Source organism: Mesocricetus auratus, unplaced genomic scaffold (genome assembly GCF_017639785.1).
Source record: "Mesocricetus auratus isolate SY011 unplaced genomic scaffold, BCM_Maur_2.0 Super-Scaffold_4256, whole genome shotgun sequence".
Classification (NCBI taxonomy): Eukaryota; Metazoa; Chordata; class Mammalia; order Rodentia; family Cricetidae; genus Mesocricetus; species Mesocricetus auratus.
This window is the reverse complement of record NW_024429182.1, coordinates 22,237,473-22,261,215: the sequence shown is the minus strand read 5'-3', so window position 1 is coordinate 22,261,215 and position 23,743 is coordinate 22,237,473. Positions and strand designations below refer to the sequence as shown.

Sequence of the window (23,743 nt, the reverse complement as noted above, 5' to 3'; positions counted from 1 at the left end):
ACTGAGCCATCAGATGAGCGTGTGAGTGTGTAAGAGTCCAGAAACTGTGCAGTCGTTCATCAAAAACTGAGCCAAGTAAAATCTGGCGACAAAACACTCGAAGCCTTTGTGAGGGCTCCTAAAGTTTATGATGGAGGAAGCTGTAGACATGATGTGAATCATATGTGATGACTTTTTTCATATTTAACTATAAAATGAGGTAAAAAAATAATTATGGGCTGAAATTAAGATTTCATGGAAATGCTGATTTTCTTGTTTTTCTCTCTTGTATCATTAAGATTTTATCTTACCTTTGAAATAGTAAGAACTGGTCATAAAATTGTCTACGTGGTTTGGTATTTATGGATAAAAAAAAATGGAATGATTCTTTCCCAAAATAATGATTTTGTTCCAAACTTCAGCATAAAATGATGTTTTCTACATAAGGTTTCTGATGGCTATGATGACATTTTCCTTGCAAAAGGAGTTTTTAAGGGGCATAACCCAGCTTGGAGTTGGAACATGGGGCATTTCATTAGACGGTGAGGAAGGTGTTTTTTCTGTTGGTGATGTTGTCTCTGTTACCTGAAGCACCTCTTTATCTCCATGCCTCCTAACACAGCCTGGCACAGAGTGAGCATTCATCAGTCTAGGGAGTGTGTCTAATGGTTTCTATTGCTAAAATACCATGAGCAAAAGCAGCTAGGGGAGGAAAGGGTTTGTTTCAGCTTACAACTCTCAGGTCACACTCCTTCACTGAGGGAAGTCAGGACAGGAACTAGGACAAGACCTGAAGCAGAGGCCATATAGGAACACTGCCTAGTGGCTTGCTTTCCAAAGCTTGCTCAGTCAGCTTCTATACAACTCAGGAGTACATGTCCTTCAGTGGACTGGGTCCTCCCACATCAGTCATGGAGACAGTGTCCTACAGAGTCGCCTACAGGCCATCTGATGGAGACATTTTCTTAGCTGAGGTTCCTCTTCCCAAATAACTCTCTCTGTGTCAAGCTGACAAAAACTAGCCAGCACATGAGTGGCTGGTTATCTCTTCTTTGTGACGTGTAAATTCGGCTGTGTTTGTTCTGCAGATCTTCCTTTACATTTAAATGCTGCAATGTTTGAGGCAAATGGTGGCTGTGGTTATGTTTTGAAGCCCCCTGTCCTGTGGGATAAAAGCTGCCCCATGTACCAGAAGTTTTCTCCACTGGAAAGAGACCTAGACAGCATGGATCCTGCTATCTATTCTCTAACTGTGAGTATTCCCCTGTGGTCCGAGCGATATAGCATTTAAGCCTCTGAGAGAAAATATCAACGGTCTGGAATTCAGGGTACCACAGGTTCCCACAGCAATTTCCTGCTTCTCAGAAAGCAGTGACTGAGGTTAGGCTCGCTGTCACAGACTGTGTGTTTCTGAGTCGAGCAGGTGGAGTTAGAAAATGCCTGCTTTATCTCATGAACGGTCATTGTGTCTTCGAGGGTACACAGATTCATAACTTGGTGTCCCCGTAAATACTGAGCTTTTTCCTAGATGGCACAGACTGGCATCAGGGTATACACACAGAGAGGCATATTTCCTGTTTCTAGTCTAACCTTGTGCAGCCTGTTTCTTAAGTCATCACTAAGTCTGCATATTGCTGCCTTGAAATAAAGAACTACAGGTCATTTGTCACCTCTACTTCCTCATTAATTTGCTCCCTCTTAGTTAACAGAGAAAAAAATGAAGACAGGAGATGAGGGAGGGAGGGGAGGAGAGGAGGGAGGGAGCAAGGGAGTGAAGAGAGAGAGAGAGGGAGGGAGGGAGGGAGAGAGAGAGCAGAGTCATTACTTCTCTCCATCTTTAAATCTCATTTTTCTCTTCCCAAAGGAAGCGTCCTCATGATCTCCAAATCCCTGTGCTAACCCTACTCACACATTCTCCTATCACCCACATTCTCACCCTAAGCCGGGGCAGCAGTTGCCTCTTCTGTATTAGACCATTTTAGCAAGGGTAGAATGTTGGTTTATCTTTTTGCAGAAGGCTACTGTAGGTCACGAGGAAACCCTGGGCAGTGGCTGAGGTACCTATTAACATTAAAGCCTCTCTCAACAGAGGCCTGTACCTGTAGCAGAGATGTGCTGACTGGCATACCCGGCCCCTGTCCTAAACTCTCCAGTCCAGGGCTGGCCTTCTCTTCCCCCACCTCCCGGATTCCTATGTAACCCAGCCATTTGGCTACTAGGTCCTTTTGCCTTTTTGCCCCTTGGCTGCTGCTCTTGGTTCCCGCTCTCCTGGCCTCCTGGTTTCTGGCTTTCCCCTCTTCCCTGCCCCCTCTCCTCACATGGCCCTGTTCAGTCTGCCTGCCACGTTCAGTCTGGACCCTTCCTGATGCCTCTGGCTGTGCTCTCCCTCATGTCTACAATAAACCTTCTCAAACCCACACCTAGAAACCTGGTATACTCATTTCATCATTTTGTTTTGTTTTGTTTTCATTCTGCCATGAATTAACTTCTCTTAACAGTATTCCATGTTTTGCTCCAAATCTGTTGAAGATTTTATAGTTGTAAAATAAATTCCGGCAGTGTTCAAAATAGAAAGTAAATGGCAAACTCCTGTTTCTTTGGAATAGGGTTTTCTTTTCTCTGTAAGAAATGCAGTTTCATTTCAGTGCTTCTTTTTTTTTATCAGTTTAAGAGAATGCTATAAGCACAATAGGATTTTCAAATGGTTCTAGCCACATGATTAACGGATTACAAACACTTGTGTTTGTTTACAGGGTTTGTTTTGTTTTGTTTTGTCTTGTTGGTTTTTCGAGACAGGGTTTCCCTATATTGTTTTGTGTTTACACGTTTTAATTACTAATTCACAATACCTATTGCATCATTCTCTGTGGACAGAAAGTAAGATAACTGGTGATTTCTTTGTTTCTCTTTCATCTTTTGTTAACTTGATCCTTTATATTTTCCTTCAGATCATCTCTGGCCAAAATGTGTGCCCCAGTAACAGCACCGGAAGTCCATGCATCGAGGTTGATGTCTTGGGCATGCCCCTGGACAGCTGCCATTTCCGCACAAAGCCCATCCATAGGAACCCCCTGAACCCCATGTGGAACGAACAGTTTCTCTTCCGGGTTCACTTTGAAGATCTTGTATTTCTTCGTTTTGCCGTTGTGGAAAACAACAGTTCGGCAATAACGGCTCAGAGAATCATTCCACTCAAAGCTTTAAAACGAGGTAGAACAAAGTTTCCAAATGGCATCTGCAGTGCCGAGGGCATTTTAGAGCAGAGACTGAAGTAAGGAAATAAAACCAAGGGAAGGGCTGGGAGGTGGTGGTACACACCTCTAATCCTAGCGCTTGGGAAAGTAGAGGCAGGTGAATCTCCGTGAGTTCAAGGCCAGTCTGGTCTATAGAGCTAGTTCCAGGACATCCAGGGCTACACAGAGAAACCCTGTCTTGAAAAACAAAACAAAAACAACAAAGGAAGGAGAGCTGGAGTGCGATAAGGGCACAATAGTGACAAAGTGAGTCACAGCTGCAGGTGAGGCCCAGCAGTACCGGAAGCAGAAGCGTAGCTGTGAGATGAAAGGCAGAGGCTGGTACCATTGACTTGTGGGTCGGCTTCGGTGTGGTCCTCAGGAATGTTGGCTCTTTGTGCTGCTGCACAAATTTTGATGTGCATAAGATTCTCCTGGGCTCTCAGTAATAACATATAGACTCTTGTTCAGTAGGTCTAGGGTGCAGGCTGAGATTCTGCCTCTGAAGTGCTTCCAGGATGCTGACTCAACCTAACACCCTCTGGGTTGCACAGACATGTTATGCTTTCCCACTTTCTGTTGGCTTCCTGTTCTCTTTTCCTATGCAAGCAGCCCCTGGTCAATGTGTGAGTTGGTAGAATGTTCAGGACAATATACAACAACCAATTTGTTTTCTCACAGTCTGGACGGCTGGAGAGCCACAATCAAGATGTCAGAAGCCTGATGTCTTCTCTCTCTCCTTGCTTTGGCTTCTTCAAAGTACAGTCACATAATGACTGTATGTTGTTTAGTTTGTGTGTTCGTGTCTGACATCTCTGTCTTCATTTCCTCTTCTTTAAAAAAGATTGTTTTCATTTACTTCATGTGCACATGTGGGTGAGCACCTGCGAAGGTCAGAGCACAGCTTGAAGGAGCTGATCCTCTCCTTCCATCGTGTGAGTCCCAGATGTCAAACTCAGGTTGTCAGGCTTAGCCACCAGTGCGTTTACCCACCGAGGTATCTCTTAATTTCCTCTCCTTATGGTGACATTAGTCTTATTGAATTAGGACCCACCCTTGTAGCATCATTTTAACCTCATTAAACATGAAAGGAACTACCTTCACAGTCACACTCTCAGGTGCTAGGGAGCTTGGCTCTCAACATATCAATAAGAGGAGTCTGCTAGAGGCCTTTATCTGGATAGGTTTGTTGACCCGGGATGGATGTGTGGAGTCAGTGCCAATAAGGTATTCTGACAGCCTGTGTTGTTCAAACAAGTGCCCCAGATAGCTTGAGCTGTTTTTAATCATATAGTTTCAATGGTTTGCATGAACAATTTTATAATCGATTTTTACTTCCTACATAAAACCTTTTTACTTAATTTCTAAAAATGGTTGGACTATTTACCAGTTTGTTCCTTGTCTCTTTCACCTACTGTCTCCCAACTCTCCCATGGGTAGCCATTACCTTTTTGGTCTATACCTCTATTGTCAAAATCATAAGCAGTTTTGCAAGTTACAAAGGAACTTTTCTATCTAGGCACACCTACAGGTAGAACTGTGTCTTGTTGGCAGCACACACAGTTATAGCATATGCAGGGCAAGAGATAGTTTTGTCTCTTGTTAATATTTATATCTGGTAGGGTTTGGGTTCTCGTGATCAATGCTCCAGTCAAAGCTAGATCAATCCATTCTATGTTTCTATTGTTCTATCCTTTCTGGGGGCATACCAGGTTTTTCCACTTATGCTATAAGCGACATAACCTGGAACATTACTCTTAATAGTTGGTACTACTTAGCCTTTGTTCTTATGTCTATCTAGCTTAACTTCTTGGTGTGTTGGCACAGCTATTAGAAAGGAAGGAACTGTGAGTTTCTTCGATTCTGCTTCATTCCCTAGTCCTTGAATGTTCCCATTAGTTCCTGATATCATCTACTTAATAGCATTTCTTTAAAGCTCATATGGTTAAAATCACTCTTTCCAGAACAGTTATGCAAATATGTAGGACTAAACTCATGACCTACCGTGACTCAGTCAGGCCAGCAGTATGGCTAGCACAGTGAAAACAAGACGGCACATAGCACCCATGCTCCCATGATCATGCCCAGAATCATGCAGTGAACTGTTCACAGGTTCTTGCCAAGTAGGTTAGAATCTCCAGGGGCCTTGCCACACAGAGGGCCGTGCATGCCCTTCTCAGGCATTGTTCCCCAAAGAAGTCACATGGCTCCTGCCAAGGGTCCATAATTCAGATCATAACAATTACTAGAGAAATGTGAGAAAGGACAGAGAAACAAAAATCAGTTGTTTCAAGAGTATTCGTGCTATTCCCCAGTCTAATAACTTTAGATATGCATCTGTGCAAGCTTTATTTCTCTGCTTGTGTATATACACGGTTAATAATTCCTACTAATTTCAATGTTATAAGACTTCCTGGTTTTCCATTTCTAATGGGTATAATGACCACCTTCCTGTATTAATAATCATACAACTACCTTACCATTTTACTGGCTGAATATTGTTGCATTTTATATCTATATATGATCTCTTGTTGTTAAAAGTGTATTATGATGAAAGGCTTTCTAAAATGGATATTGACCTTTAGTAAAGCAGAGATAGTAGCTGCCTTGATGTCACAATCATCAAGATTTCCTATTTCTTTGTTGTTGTTTGAGTTTAATGATTATCCATTTGAGTCTAAGTTAGACTGGTAAGGTAATTATTCATTGACAGTCCAGGAGTACCCTCTGGAGACAGCTCTCTTACAATGAGAGATTTCTGCTGGCATACCTGTTACCATCTGCTGCCCATCTTGGGGACGTAGTGACCTCCATGGGGATATTTGCAGAGCTCAGTTGTGCATGGTTAACAGACTTTTTCCAATTCTGTATCATTCTAGGTTATCGACATCTTCAGCTGCGGAACCTCCACAATGAAATATTGGAAATCTCTAGCCTATTCATAAATAGCAGAAGGATGGAAGAAAATCCCTCTGGCAGTACCATGCCAGCCTCTTTGGTAATTAAGTTCTTATTTCACCCAGCTTATCTGCAGGGCTGCTACACTGGTGGTAGACTCTCTCAGAGTTGCCAGTGAGTCATTAATTAGGTAGCTATGGAAATGATAAAAGGTGGCTGACACTTGGTGCTTACATAAGCACTAACTCACCAGTTCATACCACACATCCAGTGATATCTAAGAACTAGTGGACCAGGGCTCACCCCTCTAAACTGGAGTAGTTCATTTAAACGAGGAACACTGCTCTAATTTATTGGTTGATTTTATTATTCTTCCTCTAATAAATTAAAACTGTATGTGACTGTGTGTTCGGTTTCCCTCCGTCTGTGTGCACAGGCTTGGGCACTTTCTTGAACCACCTTCATCTTATCTAGTTCTGCTTTCTTCTCTGGCCTCTCTCTCCCTCACCTCTGCTGATTCCTTTTCTGTGTGTACCCCTGCCCTATTTTCTTGGGCCTCCCTCGTCCTTTCTCCTTTTTCTTGCATCACTCTACAGAAACCTTGGCTCATGTTTGTATCACCCGTGGAGCTTTTAAAAGTGAAAGCTCACATGCATTTCATGTGATACCAATCCCTGCTCTTGCTGGGAAGAAGCAATGTAATTTCAGGAAGTTGCTGCCCTGAAGGCTGAATTTCCTCGGGACTGTTGTCCACCACATCAGCAAGCAAGTGGGTCCTAGGCACTCTGTGTTGAATACAGCCTAGAACTTCTGTGTGATCTAGAATGCATGAGAAACCATGTGATCTTCATTGACAGATGTTTAATACTGAAGAGAGGAAATGTTCTCAGACTCACAGAGTCACAGTGCATGGTGTTCCAGGTCCGGAGCCCTTTGCTGTTTTCACCATAAACGGAGGCACCAAGGCAAAGCAGCTTCTCCAACAGGCAAGTCCACCAAATCCATGGTTAAAGAGATCCAGTCTCCAAAATGCATGCATGTGTACAAATACGTATGGGTATAAGCATTCACATAAATCTACAAAAGTCCATGTCAATGATGCATCTTATATTTCTTCATAGCTTGTTTATCTTTACATGTTGAAGCTTGAACCTTTAACCTTATACATGCTAGGCAAATGCTCTACCACTGAGCTACAAACACATACCTTTTATTTTAATTTTGAGACAGAACTTCCCAAGGCTGATCTTAAACTTACAATCCTCCTGGCTTCACTATGATATGTCTTTTGATTATTTGAATAAAAATAGTTTAAGAGTCCTTGGTATCACTAGACAAGCTAGCTTAACCATAGAGAAGAATTTCTATGATTCAGTGGCCTAATGTCCCACACACTCTTTCGTCCTTAACACATTTTAGAACTGCTTCTCCTCTCTGAGGGTAGACCAGGGAGAACACTGACCAAGAGGAGTACCCTGGACCTTCCTCCAAAGTTAGTGCTTATGATGAAATATAGCAGGAACCATATGATACATGACAGAATTAAAAACCAATTGAGAAGTGATGTGTAAGTACTAATGTTATGTTAATACTATTAGTTGTCTCTATCATTTAAGGGTACATCTCTATGGATAGTGCAACATTTTGTCCAACATTTTATAACTGACTTAAGTAGCATCATAGCAAACTGCCTTAAGATCCAAATTTTATACGTAACCAAACAGAAGCTACCACAAAGAGTTTGGGTTTTTTTCCTGATTGTTTTTTAGTCAATTAGTGCATAAACTTCAGGGTTTAGTCACTACTAAGATTCAGTAAAATCAAGGAAATTTCCCACAGCCACTAATGAAAGCAGCACCATATTTTTCTCCATACAAATAAACAAATAAATCCTCAGTGTTGAGAAAAAGTGGTGTTGAGTTTCTTGAGGAGATGACAGTACCAACAGAACCTCTGGAAACTTCCCACACTGAATAATGCTCATAGTAACAGGTTTGTGCATGGTCCAAATTGTTTGCCTTGGCCCCCGTGGAATTACTAGTGTGCTGCTTTAGAGCAAGGGCTCAGGTAGAGAGATTAGAGCTGTAAGGATTGTCTGCTCCTACCATCCTTAGCACCTTATATTGGGCTACCCCTCCAAGTGAGAAATACTAACTATGGTCGTCACATCATTGACGGGGGCCTGGGGAGATGGGTGTTTGCTTAATCCAAGGCAGGTGGTAGCAGCTGGCTTCTACCACACAGCTACTTCTCACAGGAAGAGAGCAAAGAGGATTTCTTCACTATCACTGACACTTCACCAGAAATCTACATGACAGGAGTGAGAAAAAAAGTATCAGAAAGACTCTAGTGATTGCTGGTACTCATTGAATGCTCAAAATGTCTTGCACTATGCTTAAAGCTTCCATCATAAACCAAAACTAATAGATTGTTACTGTGAGCATTCCCATTTTATAGATGGGAAAACCAACTCTCTTTCCAAAACTCCAAAGACAGTAAATCTTTACACCTTCATGAATGCTAAACTGAGCAAGTGTTCTTCTATTGAGATATCCTCAACTCAAAACAAGTAAGTCTTAAAGGGAAATCTGAGACCTAGGTCTAACTGACTCCAAAGCTCTGTCTTAACCACTCCATCAGGAAACAGCCCTTTGGGCACTGTGTCTAACAGAAGAATTCCCAGATGAGCCCTTAGCCTTGTGAGTCTTCCGTGACCGGGTAGTTATTTCCGCTGTGAAAAACAGAGGTGATGCTTGCAAATGGCACAGGGTTTTTTGCATCGGCCATCTGTTGCAAGATTTCAAAGAACCAAGTTCAAAGAGTAAGAAACCTAAAGTTTTAATTCAACAGGATTTCTCATTCCAGCAGTGGAAAAAATAGCTATGCTGTCTGGGGATTATAAATAAATTGTGTCTTTGCCCACAGTGAGCATAAATTATCCATTTTGGACATATAAGAATTATTATAGCTCTAGAAAGAATTATGCAACACTCCCAAGTAGGTTTCACTTATAAACTGCCCAGCAAACCTGCCAGAACATCATGCAAACAGACTAGTGTTCAGTTGGTGCCACTCTTCAGAGGTGTGCCTAATGTTGCCTTTGCTTTTTTTTTTTTTTTTTTTTTTTAGGTTCTGGTGATTGACCCAGACACCAAACTTAGTGCCACAGACTACTTTCTGATGGAAGAGAAGTATTTTATATCTAAGGAAAAGAATGAGTGCAAGAAACAACCATTCCAGAGAGCTGTGGGTCCAGAAGAAGATATTGTGCAGATTTTAAACAGCTGGTTTCCAGAAGAAGGCTATGTAGGCAGGATTGTCTTAAAGCCCCAGCAGGAAGTAAGTACCACCTGGGCACGCCTTCATGGCGACTGCTCAGTATGCCATCAGCCATCTCACCCCTGAATACCTTCCTCAAATCCTGAATTACTTGTCACTGAAACATGGTTCCCATTATTCTTCTCAAGTAAACATGGAGAACTGGTTTTATTTTCCTGCACATATCCAGATGGCTAACTAAAGACACTCAGTCTAAAAGCAATGTCCTTGGTAAAGGTTATACATTGTTTATTTGTGGCGTTTTCCCCCTTAATACTTTTAGACCATAGAAAGAAAAGTCGCAGATGAGAGAGAGAGCTGCCACACTGCTAACACAGGAGCTGCCGATTCTCTTCTGTCTGGTAAAGCTTTTGCCTAGCTGGGGATATCCAGCTTGAACAGTCTGTGCAAAGATTCCCAAATCTGAAAGATGACAAAATCTGAAGCACATCGGGTCCCAAGCTTTCCAAGTGAGGGAAAATCAACCTCTGAAAGGCTTATACATTAGCTCACCATGTCTTTGAAAATATTCCACAGTTTCACACAAACTAAAGATACTCTCTCAGATTTAGTCAGAATTAGTAAATGTTTATGTTGATACCCAATGGTTGTCCCCATGAAAGGAAAATAAGCAACAACTTTTATATTGATTCATGTTTGAGGTTGTCTGTAGAACAGTTTTCTTTGCAGAACAATCTAGCAAGTGTCCACTCCCTTACTATCCCTGTTTAAAGTGGGATATAAAGCCATTGCTCCAACAAATACCATCAGGCCTCGGGATGACCATGTTTCATGTAATAATAGTAGACAATACCTTCCCTCCTCTACCTCCATTGTTAGACTAGGGTTTGAAACTCGGGTCATGTAAGCTGTAGGATTGTGACTTCCAGGTTGTTGAAAAGGTAGGTGGGGGATGGGGTGCGGATCCTTTCCAGACTTGGTTACAGCTTGGCACCACCTGGTGGCAGTTTCCCATTCTGACTTAAGTATCAATTGGAACAATCCTGGGTGATGGGACCAACAGAAACGTGCAGGCCAGTGACAGCAAACCATGAATTCTGGTTCATTAGCAGCATCTCAGTAGCCTGTCTGTGGAGATCAAGTTAGAAGAATGCTGGGGATAGAATTTTCTATGAGCAGCCTTGACATCTGATGGGGTCACCTACTACTTCCTTCGTCTCTCTTTTCCTGTGTACACTCTCTTGTAGACTATGACTTCAAAACTACTGTCATTTGAAAATGGGGCATCTAAGCAGTGGTGGCGCACACCTTTAATCTCAGCACTTGGGAGGCAAAAGCTGGCAGACCTCTGAGTTCTAGGCCAGCCAGAGCTACATAAAGAGACTATCTCAAAAATAAATAAATAAATAAATAAATAAATAAATAAATAAGGGACTAATAAATGGACAGAAGCTATGTAAAAAATTACAATCATGTTCACACAATCCCAGGATTTTGTGTGTATTGTTCACATGCTAGGAAATGCACTTATGTATCAATGACAGATGCACATATAACAGTGAGATTTTGTTTATAGACTTCTTTGCTCATTTTTTTGTTTATGAGAATGAGAGAATATAAAAAGGAGAGAGTAGGAAAGGGTTTATCATTTTCTCGACTGTTGGGAAAACTTTATGAATTCCATTGTTTTGCCTACACATGTATCTGTGCACCAAATGCATGCCTAGGCCCATGAAGGCCGGAAGGCAACATTGCATCTCTTGGAAATGGGGTTACAGATGACTGCAAGCTACTATGTGGATGCTAGGAATCAAACTCTGGTCCTCTGAAAGTGTAGCAATATGAAAATAGTGGCTAGAGGGATGGCTCAGGAGTTAAAAGCCTCACTGCTCTTCAAGAGGACTCAGGTTCAGTTCCCACTCACTCCCCACATGGTGGTTTATCTCCACCTGGAACTCCAGCTCCAGGGGATCCAGCATGTTCTTCTGACCTCCAAAGGTTCCTGCACTCATGCACATACATACATGCAGGCACACACTCATACACATAAGTTAAATAAACAAGACTTAAAAAAAAAGATTATGTATACAAGAGAGGGAAATTGGATTTCACTGAAATTTACCCAAATCCAATTAGCCTGATAATTCTCATATCATTGAGAATCCTATCGATATTCACCGAAGTGTGGCTTACCTGCAGCCACTGCTCTGCCATTTTCACTGTGGGCTTTGCCAATCCCACTGGATGAGTACACCATGCTTCATATTTCATGTATTTCTCTTTTGTAACTTTAAAATGAGAGGGGGGAGACAGGGAGGAAGTGGGGAGAAGGGAGGCAGAGAGAGGGAAGAAGGGAGTAAAGGCGTGGGAGGGAGGGAGTAAGGGAGGCAGAGAGGGAGGGAGGCAGAGAGGAAGGGAAGGGGAGGAAGTAAGGAAGGCAGAGAGGGAGTAAGAGAAAGGGAGGGAGGGAGGGAGGGAGGGAGGGAGGGAGGGAGGGAGGGAGGGAGGGAGGGAGGGAGGGAGAGAGGTGAAGGGACAAGTGTGCAACAGCCTGTGGGTAGCAGTCAGAGGAAAAGTTTGTGCATTTGGTTTTCCTCTTCCACGATTACAAGCAGCCCAAGGAACGGACACGTCATCAGGCTTGCATGTCAAGCACCTCTGGGTGCTAAGCCATCTCACCAGCTCCCATGCCTAATATTCCTTAAATGTTAACACTGTTTGAGGAATGAACTTCTCTTCAATACTATGTTCTTATTTGGCTTTCAGTAATTAGCAAAACAGTATATTTTCTTTCTAAAAGTTTGTAATTGGTTAGGTCACTCAAAATCCACAACTAGTAGACACTTATAAACTGGTTTGTTCTATGTGTGTATCAACATCAAGCCTTTTTTCCCCTCGGAAGCAGATACGTCTTTTTAGTATAGTGTATGAAATACTAGGTCACGTATAAACTATAAAACTAAGGTGATGTTTTCTATATTACCAACATACAACTCAAATTTTTGCTAGATTTTTTTGTCTTACCAATTACTTATATATTTTCTTTTTTTGAATGCAGACCCTAGAAGAGAAAAGCATTGTTCAAGATGACAAAGAGGTGATCTTGAGCTCGGAGGAGGAGAGTTTCTTTGTCCAAGTTCATGATGTCTCTCCAGAGCAACCCCGAACTGTCATCAAAGCCCCTCGGGTCAGCACTGCACAGGATGTCATTCAGCAGGTAAAAGCCTCCTTGCGGGCCAGGGTACAGAAACGCTGCCTGCCTAGCAGGCACAGGGTTCTGGGCTTGATCCCAGCACCACACGGAATCTCCCCTTTCCTCATGCCATGCCTCCTATCAATATAAATGATTGGAACAGATCAGATGGGTGTGTCGACAGCTCGTTTACGAATGAAGTTCTAGAATGGGGGAGCCGGACAGGAGGAACACATCTCAGAAGGATAGGAAATCGGTGTTCAGTCTGCAGCAGATACTTTGCTAGCATCTACAATGAATGTGGATCTCTGCTGATAATGGGTTTAGGAAGTAGCCGAAACTGCCTCAGCAAATACTGAAGGACAGCACAGAACACAAGCAGGAGGCAAACTCTGACTACTGGGCAAATCCCGTCCCTAGGTCAGGCAACAGTTTTTTAGTTTTGGGGTTTTTTTGTTTTTTGTTTTTTTTACATGAATTCAGAGAACTGTTCCTCACGGTCTCCTCAAGGTGTGCATTTATTGAACGCCTGCTTGTGAAGTTGATACCTCACAGTTAACAGCACAGACCACTGACCACAAGGCTGAGGCTCAGTCTCAGCTCTACCCCTTACTCATTCAGAGATCTCCAGCCAGATCTGAAGATCTCACTCAGATGGTATCTGAGTTATACTGTGTATTGACAAACTTCTCTTTTGGGGGGTAGAGGGGACTCCGATTCATTTCTGTTGTGTAACCTCCTCCCGTGCCTGACTTCACTAGCCCATTCCAGGTGCTCTGACACCACTTTGGAAGTCAGGCCACTTGGAAGCTAAATGAGGTGACCTGAGTGTTAGAAGCCATAACTATTCAAATGAAAATGTGGCATTGGGTGACCAGATTTGGAAGATCCCCCCCCAATCACTAAAAGTCTGAGGCACTTTCCCACCTTAAACTTTCATTCAGGATGGACCCAAACATGGGAGACGCTTGATGCAGCTGATCCTAACTTATCTTTCAGACCTTATGCAAAGCCAAATATTCCTACAGTATCCTGAACAACCCCAACCCAGGTGACTATGTGCTTTTGGAAGAGGTGATGAAAGAAGCACCCAGTAAGAAGTCTTCTACTCCAAAGTCCTCACAGAGGATCCTTTTGGACCAAGAGTGTGTGTTTCAAGCCCAAAGCAAGTGGAAAGGTGCAGGGAAATTCATCCTGAAGCTAAAGGAGCAGGTTCAGGTAACAGGAGAGTTACTTTGTTCTCTTTATAAATCACTGATAGTTACATCATAATGAAATGCAGGAGCTAGAGAAATCTCTGGAAAGTTCCTAAGACCAACAGTTAGAAGGTAATCATTTTGTTTTCACTCTGTGGGGAGAAAAGACAAAACATCATGCTCCCCTGTGTGGTCAAAAGATCCTGGGATAGATAGAGGCCTTTGGCCCATCTTCCCAAAGCTTACTTGCCAGAGAGAAGTACAAAAACAAGTACTGCCTCTGAGTATTCCATGGGACTCAAGAGCCTGGGTTTACCTTTCCATCAAGGAAGGTCTTCTTTTTTTACGTAGGCATCCCGAGAAGATAAAAGGAAGGGCATCTCCTTTGCAAGTGAACTCAAGAAACTCACTAAGTCCACCAAGCAGCCCCGAGGACTCGCATCACCTCCTCAGCTTGTGGCCCCAGAAAGTGTCCAAATCAAGGAGGAGAAACCTGTAGGTGCCCTGTCCTCCAGTGACACAGTGGCTTACCAGCAGTGACCGAGGGCAGCATGTTCGACCCAGTTATATTAAGGTACTGTAGTATTTTGAACCAAGACTCAACAGAAAGTACTTACTAACACAGGATGGAGCCTTGTGTCCTTTCAAGAGGCTCATCCTCTGAAGACAGGTGGGGATGGTACCTCAAAACAGAACCCCAGGCTCTGAAATTATGTGCAAGCTTTCAAAATTTTAGACTTCCTGGGCCAGGACATGGCTCAGTGGTTAAAGGTGTTCGTTGCCAAGCCTGGTGACCTGAACTGCATTTTTAGGACTCCATGGTGGAAGAAGAGAACTGACTCCCACAAGTTGTCCTTTGACCTCCATAAGCACTCCATGTCAGTACACGCACTTGTATTTACACACATACTTTTTCAAACTTCCTTATTTTATAAATAACTAAGCAAAGGTCCCAGGAAGGCAACCAACTTGCCCCAAGTGCCAGACAGACTTAAGTCATCACGTATAAGACTGCCTTAATTATTAATAACACACATGAACATTCTTCAAGAGCTTTGGATCATTCAGTGTGTGGGATTCCTTGTATTATTGTCTTAATTTGTTTCATTTAGACCCAACAACTTCATCTCTTCCCATCTCTTAAAAAAAAAGTAATAAATTAAAATGTGCCAGGTGTGGTGGCACCTACCTGTAATCTCAACATCTAGAAGGCTGAGGCAGGAGGATCACAGACTCAAGGTCAGCCTGGGCTACTTAGGGAACAAAGTGAGACCCTGTGTTTAAAAAGCAAAGTTAAACAAAAGAGAAGTAACTTTAGTCTCCATCCTGAAAACACAGTGCCGGCTGCCAACCCCGCTGCTTGACATTCACACACAGTCAATCTCGGCAGGATGACCTGGAACGTGAAAAGGGTGTGAGAACCAACAGTGAAAGAGCACTCCGTTCCGTTTTTGGCTGGGGGCTGTGGGGGTTTGAGTGAGAACGGCCTCCACAGGCTCCCACACCTCAATGCTTGGTCCCCAGTTGGTGGGACTGTCTTGGGGAGGATTGGGGGGTGTGGCCTTGTTGGGGGACAGTGATTTAGATGATAGCTTTTGGATTCCATTTCCCTTGGCAAGTGATCTTTTGAAGTATTAAACTGACTTCATAGCTCTGCTAAACATTGCTTTTCTTTAAAAATAGCCATTGGAACAACTATGCCCACTATGACCTCTTTTATCAAGGTATTCCCAAGAACAAGCACTTCTTTTAGAAAGTTCTCTCTGTACATTCTCACAAGTAAACAAGTACAATGCTTTAGCCTTTCTGACTGCCACGGTATTTCATGTTATTTGTTCTAAAATAACACCTAATTTCAATAATAACCTAAGAATTTCTAAAGAAGCAAATGTTCACCTTACTCCTACCTGAAGTGGTAACAGTTGAAGGAATTTCTCCTTTTCCTAAAGTTGAGAAACATTTATTTGATGTAATAAAAAAAAAGCTTTTGCTGTTTTTCCTAAAGAATGTGATATTCCTGGGGCTGGAGAGACAGCTCAGAAGTTAAAAAGCACTGACTGATTTTCCAGAGGATCCAGGTTCAATTCCTAGCACCCACCTTGTAGCTCACAACTGCCTGTAGCTCCACCCTTACACAGACACACATGCAGGCAAAACACCAATGTACACAAAATAAAAATAAATCATTAAAAAAGAATGTGGTGTGTCAGGACAGAATTAACAGTGTTCTACACCCCAGACCACGATTGAACACTGTATTACAGAAAGTGACTCCTTCAATTCTAGCCATAAGAGCCGTGGGCTTCCATAGCTGAACAGCTCTGCACCTGGGCAGGCTGTAAGACTATGTGCTTCTTTGAGTCCAGTACACTAATAAGCTTATGTGGATGACGTTACAGGTGAAGATCCTTGGCAAAATGCTTTGAAGAATGAACGTGGTGAAAAGAAATGTACTCTACTTCCATCACATGTAAACTGGAAACCGATGATTTCTGAACTCCTGCCCTCTTCACACCTGCTGCGAGGCACAGAGAAGACAAGCAAAATGGCACAGAGCTGCCAACCAACTTCCTAAGGAATGAAGCAGGGACACCCAGGGCGATGCACGGATGTTACAGGTGGAAAAGCCATGCCTGAAGCTTAAGGCAACAAGCTGTATGTGCAAAGGGCCAGGCAGCAGACATTTTACAGTTGGGCCATATAGCTTCTGTTGGCATCGACTCAGCTCTGCCACTGGAGTGCAAACACAGCTGCCAACAATAGGTACAAGAACGAACGTGACTGAACAATAAAATCTTATTTATGGACACATAAATTGGAATTCCATATCATTTTCATATATCATAAACCTTTCAAGTGTTCCAACCACTTAAAATTGTAAAATCTATTCTTAGTTTAAGGATCATACAAAAACACAGGAATTTGACCCAAAGACCAGCTTGCTGACTCAACTTGGAGAACTGGGAACCAGAGGCACAGAGGTTAGAAAGCCTTGAAACCTGGTCGTAGGCTGAATGAGAAGTGGAAGTCTAGGGGCATTGGAAATGTAAATATGTCGTGTAAGGTTTGCTAATAATTACTCGAATTAGTTCCTATGTGTGTACCAAGGTACACTTACTTTAGGCTGCCTTTTTGCAAATAGAAATGTTCTTTTTTTTGAAAGCTATTATTCATAGGCCCACAGATTGTTCCAATTTCAGTTCTCACAAGATGACTTTAGAACGATGTACAATTTAGAATCTACTGAGTTGAGATGCCTTAATAAGAAGCTTCATCATTTTTTTTAAAAGCAAAAGCAGACTGAGTTGATGTTTAAGGTAGATTTATTTATTTTGCAATGTTTGTACTGACACTGTACTTGTATATTTATTAGACATAGCTTTCTTGATATTGCTATGGGTTACAAGCATTAGTGGTTCAATCTATTTCAAGACATCCTAAAAATAAAACATTTGAACATGAGAAGTGGGCTAGACATCCAGTGCAATAGTGTTTGACTTACTGAGGAGCCAAGATCCAACTCACACTCGCCATTTGTCCAGTGCAATAGTGTCTGATTTACTGAGGAGCCAAGATCCAACTCACACTCGCCATTTGACGTGGGTTATTTTTAAAACTGTCCTTCACAAAACTGTCAACTAAGTGCAGTGGATTCTTCTCATTCTTGAAATGAAGCAAACTGTGATTTATCAGACTGAAACACACGTTCCTTCAGAGTCTAGCCTACATTTTATCTTTCCATTACCATTGTTCCATATGGAGATATTTTTCTTCAAATTATAAAGCACACTAAACATCCTGACTTTTGCTTTGAAATTTTCCTTTACCAATTATAGAATGAATTAAACAACCCCTTCTCTGCACATTCTAAAAAGAGACATATCAAGAATACACCACACAGCTTTCACGTCAGTGAGATTCCTGCTTGCACCGTCATTCTCTTGCCAGCGAAACTCAGACTATTCTCAATTGGCAGTTGCACAGCACTGAAGGTTCCCTTTGAAATAAAACTATAGGTGTGCAACAAATGGACGGTGCTGCCTCGTTTTTAAAAAAAAATATTCTGGAAACATTTTATCAAGTTTCTATAAACTAAAAAAGGCCAAATGATTTGGATTGCAAATTAAATTACTGGTTCTACCAGCCTGAGCCTAACAAAAGCCACAGGTAAAAAGATGCAGAGCCAGACTGGTGGCCTGGGTTTGCCCCGCCCACCCACATGGTCCTTAGCATAGATGGGAATTTGATACAGAATAAATCTGAAGCGGACCCCATACTAAAATACTGATATGAACAAACCCACCCTGTTACATCCCAATTTAGATAAAAGGACACACACTATTAAAATTGAGTCTTTGAGATTTTAGGCAGGACACATGGATTAAAAAATGTAAATAGGACCAGTGAGATGGCCCAGAGAATAAAGGCTACACAAACCTAATGACCTCAGTTTGATCCCAGACCAATAGAAAAGTGAAAGAAGACCCAAAAATTAAAATCTGCCTCCATATGTGCCCCCTACATCATATATACATACATATATGCACATAATAAATAAAATAAATTTTTTAAATATAAACAGTTCATTATAGGAATATGCCACTTAATGATGGGGATACATTCTGAGAAATGCATTATTAGGGAATCTCATTGTTGTATGAATGTCAGAATATACTTATACAAGCTAAGATGGTTACAGTGTCGCTAAGCAACCGGGTTTTGTTGGGTTTTTTTTGTTTTTTGTTTTTTGTTTTTTTTTTTTTTTTGCTTTATTAGAACATTATGGGATCATGGTTATCCCATTCCCATGAATCACACACAGCAGTCCACCACTGTAAGGTACATGAATGCTTTACAACTGACTAACACAGTCTGGTGTTTTCTAGAAAGTTTGTTTGCTTGTTTGTTTTTTATGAGACAGGGTTTCTCTGTATTGTTTTGGAAGCTGTCGGTCCAGCCTGGCCTCGAACTCACAGAGATCCGCCTGCCTCTGCTTCCCGAGTGCTGGGATTAAAGGTGTGCGCCACCACTGCCTGGCTAGAAATACTAAGTTTTGACTGAAAGCTTACTTATCTGAATTACATGGGGATACCAGTCTATCAAATGAAAGAAATAATCCTATGCCCCTTACCATTTTATATATTTTAGGATAGAAGAAATCTATATAGCAAACTCTTAATCAGTAAAACTGGTATGAAAAAGAACCAAATAGGCAGGCTGGTTTTATTGCAATTTTTTTGAAAAATTTGTGAGCTTGGGGTCCTGCTAATAAGGCTTATGGCCTGCAGAGAAATGATCTCCGAGAGGCAAGAAGGAAACCAGGTTCGACACAACTTAGCTGGGCTGGTTCAAACTTCCAGACTCTGACACCAGAGAGTTTATTTTAGCCGTATTTAAGCATAGCACTATTTTAGTAAAAAAGTTTCCTTATGACAAGTCACTCAATCCTGTGTGTACAACATTAAGACATGTTTACACTGAAACTCGTTACAAAGTGCTTAAGGTGTCTTCCATAAAGATGAGTTCTATTGACTTAGATACAATGGTCAACATAAAGGTGGGGGGGGGGGTGACTGAAGCAAGCATAATAGCCCATAGGGGTCAAGACTGACTTGGCTCTAAGATAACCCTGAAGTTACTTTGGCTGTTGTAAAGAATAGGGTTTTATTGACTGAGAAGCAATGCTCAAGGTCTACCTACAGAGGGAGAGTCTGGGATACACAAACATAATAGTCTCGGGGATTCAGGTGAAGCAGGGCCTAGAGATAGCAAAAGATTGTAAAACTACATCCATTTCCAGCATTCTGGGTAGAAAACAGGTAAGTATCTCCTGGCTTTGAAGAGACAAGTCTGCATGTTTAAAAACTTTCCTGGTTTCCCTAGTACTTATCTGTGTGAACAAGGCCCTCGTATTCTCAAAGTGAACCATGTCAAATTTGGCAGCCCAACTTATAAACTATCTGGCAATAAAGAATTAGAGTAAGCCGGGTGTTGGTGGCGCACACCTTTAATCCCAGCACTCGGGAGGCAGAGGGCAGGCAGATCTCTGTGAGTTTGAGGCCAGTCTGGTGAGTTCCAGGACAGCCTCCAAAACAATACAGAGAAACCCTGTCTTGAAAAAAACCAAAAACAAAACAAAAAACAACAACAACAACAAAAAAGAATTAGAGTAAAACCAAGCATGATGCTAGGGAGGTGGCAGAAATCCTCTTCCTCTCAGTCACCTGTCCATTGACAACTGATTATTTGTCAAGGTAAGAATACCACAGAGTGTCTGGGAACTGGGCAGTAAGGATACTATCTGGGCAGAAATGCTCTCCCGAGGTAAAGCCTCTTCAAATGTCATCCACAGCACAAGCACAAGTTAATAGAGTCTCCTGAAAAATCAATATGGCGCCTGAACTCAATAAAAGTGGAGTTACAAGTGCCTTAAGTTTTAATCAAACTTATTTCCTTAAAGGCTTCCCATCCTGATGGCTCTGGTGGTATTGATGGCTCATGAAGGCCCGGGATAATATATTCCAGGTCTTTTCAAAACTTACCTTCCCCTTCCAATATCTGTGCAGATACTGAAGGCTTGGTTCTGAAAAGGAATAAGTGCTGGCTTTGTTCTAGTAAAATGGAATTAACTCTTAAAAACAAAGCTCTCTGGACAGCTACTCTCTCCTGCCAATAAAGAATACAGTGTTGGAGATACTGTATTTGGCAAAGATGCAGCCCCCAGGAAAGTAATCACAAGGTGTACTTTTAACCTGTTTACAGCTGCCTCTCTCTCAAGCACCAAGGCCAGAAAAGGTGAGCACACAGGGTCTCCAAGTGATCACACAGCAATCTCTTAGACAAAGTCAGGACCTTTCTCATCCCTCCCAGGACCCACAGTTAAGTTACAATGTTGTCTGCCATTTTTTCCTACAAGTAACCACAAGAGTATGTTAAACAGCTGGCTTTTAAACACATTCTGAACCTCCATTATGAAGATACTCTGACATCTCTTTGACTGAACACAATTCTCTGAAATGGAAATAATTCAGATGACAGCCTCTGAACATGGAAATAATTCTTTCTGATAATGAACTGCAGAATACTGCATTTTTAAATAGTGTGAATTACCTGACCTGGCATCAAAGATCATGGAGCACCAAGGCTATTTTATTCCTACTATCTCACTTCACTTTTAAATGCCTAGTGTACTGCTGAGCACAGCAGATGCTACAGATATGTCTTAAAAAAAAAAATTAAGGCTGTAGCTTAAATATAGTCCTCAAGGTATATGTACATGTGCCTGTGATTACTAGTGCCTGTAATACTTTATTTCCAAAAAGAAAACACTAATACAAAGCTATATAAAAAAGGTAATGTACACATATAGTTTACTCACAAATTCATATACATTATTCAAATGCTAACTGTATAGAGTTATAGTTCAACTGTGACAAGAAACTGAAAAGTATAAAATAGTCATGAAATACCCAAACAGTCAATTCCTACTTTAAGCCTCATGTTCTACCGACTGAGCTAGTTGGGCAGTGGTTCAATTCCTATTTTAAAACTGACTTTTCACTTATATATGTTGTTGCTGCCAAAACGAAATATAAATGTATCCAAGTTAGAAAATAATTGATTTAGCCGGGCGGTGGTGGCGCAAGCCTTTAATCCCAGCACTCGGGAGGCAGAGGCAGGCAGATCTCTGTGAGTTCGAGGCCAGGCTGGACCGATAGCCTCCAAAACAATACAGAGAAACCCTGTCTCGTAAAAACAAAAACAAACAAAAAAATTGATTTATGACATACAGACAGATGTTTTGGTTGTACATATAAATGTCTAACATTCCTGGAACTTTTTTATTCAAATATTGGGGTCTAAGAAAGTACTTGTAGCCGGGCGTTGGTGGTGCACGCCTTTAATCCCAGCACTCCAGAGGCAGAGGTAGGAGGATCTCTGTGAGATCAAGGCCAGCCTGGTCTACAGAGCAGTCCCAGGACAGCCTCCAAAACAATACAGAGAAACCCTGTCTCAAAAAACAAAAAAAAGTACTTGTATACTGAACTGAACTGTACATTTTCTCATCAATAATCAAGTCTTAGCTGGGTGTGGCAACAGGCAGAGCCACGAGCTTGTCTGTAAGTTCAAGGCTGGTCTGGTCTACGTAGGGAGTTCCAGGACAGCTAGGACTACATGAAGAGACCCTGTCTCAAAACAAGAAACAATAAAACCTTAAAAATGTGTCTCCAAAAATATTTTTAGGGCTGGGTATGGTGGTATATGCCTTTAATCCCAGGCAGAGGCAGGCAGAGCTATCTGAGTTCCAGGACAGCCCAAGCTATAAAGCGGGACTCTGTATCAAGGGAAAAAGAAAAAAAAAAAAAAAAAACAGACTTACTTTTACTTCTGGAACTCAGTATAAGAATATACCCACATATTCAAATCCAGCTGGTAATTGTCTCCCATTGCTCTCTCCTCCGATAGCTACCGACCTTGTCTCTGTCCAAACACCCACACATCCAGTTTAATTCTCAAAAGGAGTAACTGGCCACTGTTCCTTACTCCGCAGGACAGTAAGAGCATTTTTTTCATATCTTCATGAGGAAAGAGCTCTAAAGCCCCAGAGGACTGGCTTCTGTGGTGCTCAATTAACAGTCTATTTAGCTGAACTGCTTTTCACTGACAATAAAAAAAACAATCAAAACCTCACAAGACTATGCAATACAAAAGGAAGCTACTTTATTCAACTATTAATAGCAGAAAATGTTTATGTACACATTTTATGAATCATCTCTATAATATGACAATGGCTATTATATAAAATAGTGCTTTATAACTATTTATATACAGTTTTTATCTGTAAGAATTTAAAAGAAAACACTTTACTAGTTTGTCAGGAACCAATGTCCCTACAGTACAATGGAAATCTCAGACCTGTTTTTGTCCTACTGAGCAAATTCCCCCCCTAAACCCTCATGTAAAAAAAAACAAACAAAAAAAAACAAAAAAACAAAAAAAGAAAAAAACACAACTTGCAAGAGTCTAGACTCTCATTCAAACTTTCTTTGAAACTAATCATAAGCACACTCATTTGTCCTCCTTGGTTTTTTGTTTTGGGGGTTTTTTTGGTTTCTTTGAGACAAGGTTTCTTGGTATAACAGTACTAGCCATCCTGGAATTCACTCTTTAGACCAGACTGGCTTTGAACTCACAAAGATCTGCCTGCCTCTGTCTCCTGAGTGCTCTCCACGACCCCCTCCCCCCCCAGAATACTCATTCCTTGCTTATTCCTTACATGTATCATTCAACAAGAGCCAATGAACAAGAGGCTTATCTTAAGCTATTTTTTAAAAAATCTTTACAAAATCTATGTATTATTTGCTTTCATTTATGATACTGCAATAACAATATTTATTTACCTATAAAGAGGATTTAAAAATCATCTTGCTTAGTTTTTGTCAACTTGACATACACTAAAGTCACCTGTGAAGAGGGAACCTCAATTGAGAAACTGCCTCCATCAAACTTGCCTGTGGGTGTGTCTGTAGGGCATTTATAGGATTTAATGACTGACGTGGTAGGGCCCAGCCCACAGTGGACAGTGCCATTCCTGGACAAGCTGGCCTGGGCTGTATAAGAAAGTGAGCCGAGCAAGTCATAGAGAGCAAGCCAACAGCAGTGTCTCCTGTGGGCTCTGCTTCAGTCCTCTTACAGTCATCCTCAGGAAGTTTGCCTTGTACACAAAGAAAAAGGCCATCATGTAGCTGCATATACACATACAGATATATAAGACAGTCAGTCCACTGAACCTTCACCTTTGAACTACTGTACTGATGTTTTCATACATTTGGTGAAATCCAGTGGTATCTCAGTAGTAACTTCACTGCAATATCTTTTGATTAGTTGATTTAAATCTTCATTCAAAAATGAGTCCCCTTGTAAAAATTTATCCTGAAAAAAAAATCAAAATTAATAGTTAAAAC

The 23,743-nt window shown here is 41.5% G+C and overlaps 2 protein-coding genes across 5 annotated transcripts in view; one reads left to right on the top strand and one right to left on the bottom strand.

The window, feature by feature from the left end:
• Plce1 (phospholipase C epsilon 1) overlaps nucleotides 1-17,240 on the top strand; it is a 281,607-nt gene extending 264,367 nt beyond the window's left edge. For all 4 annotated transcript variants that reach the window (XM_005063631.4, XM_040744913.1, XM_040744911.1 and 1 more), the window contains 9 exons: nucleotides 1,068-1,231; nucleotides 2,928-3,189; nucleotides 6,092-6,210; nucleotides 6,968-7,096; nucleotides 9,240-9,449; nucleotides 12,448-12,606; nucleotides 13,582-13,800; nucleotides 14,130-14,352; nucleotides 16,178-17,240. In XM_005063631.4, the coding sequence (XP_005063688.1) occupies nucleotides 1,068-1,231; nucleotides 2,928-3,189; nucleotides 6,092-6,210; nucleotides 6,968-7,096; nucleotides 9,240-9,449; nucleotides 12,448-12,606; nucleotides 13,582-13,800; nucleotides 14,130-14,318 (1,451 nt within the window). In that variant the 3' untranslated portion in view covers nucleotides 14,319-14,352; nucleotides 16,178-17,240. The remainder of the gene's footprint in view (nucleotides 1-1,067; nucleotides 1,232-2,927; nucleotides 3,190-6,091; nucleotides 6,211-6,967; nucleotides 7,097-9,239; nucleotides 9,450-12,447; nucleotides 12,607-13,581; nucleotides 13,801-14,129; nucleotides 14,353-16,177) is intronic.
• Nucleotides 17,084-23,743, bottom strand: part of Noc3l (NOC3 like DNA replication regulator) — a 34,005-nt gene continuing 27,345 nt past the window's right edge. The window contains exon 21 of the mRNA XM_040744916.1: nucleotides 17,084-23,711. Within this exon, the coding sequence (XP_040600850.1) occupies nucleotides 23,583-23,711 (129 nt within the window). The 3' untranslated portion in view covers nucleotides 17,084-23,582. The remainder of the gene's footprint in view (nucleotides 23,712-23,743) is intronic.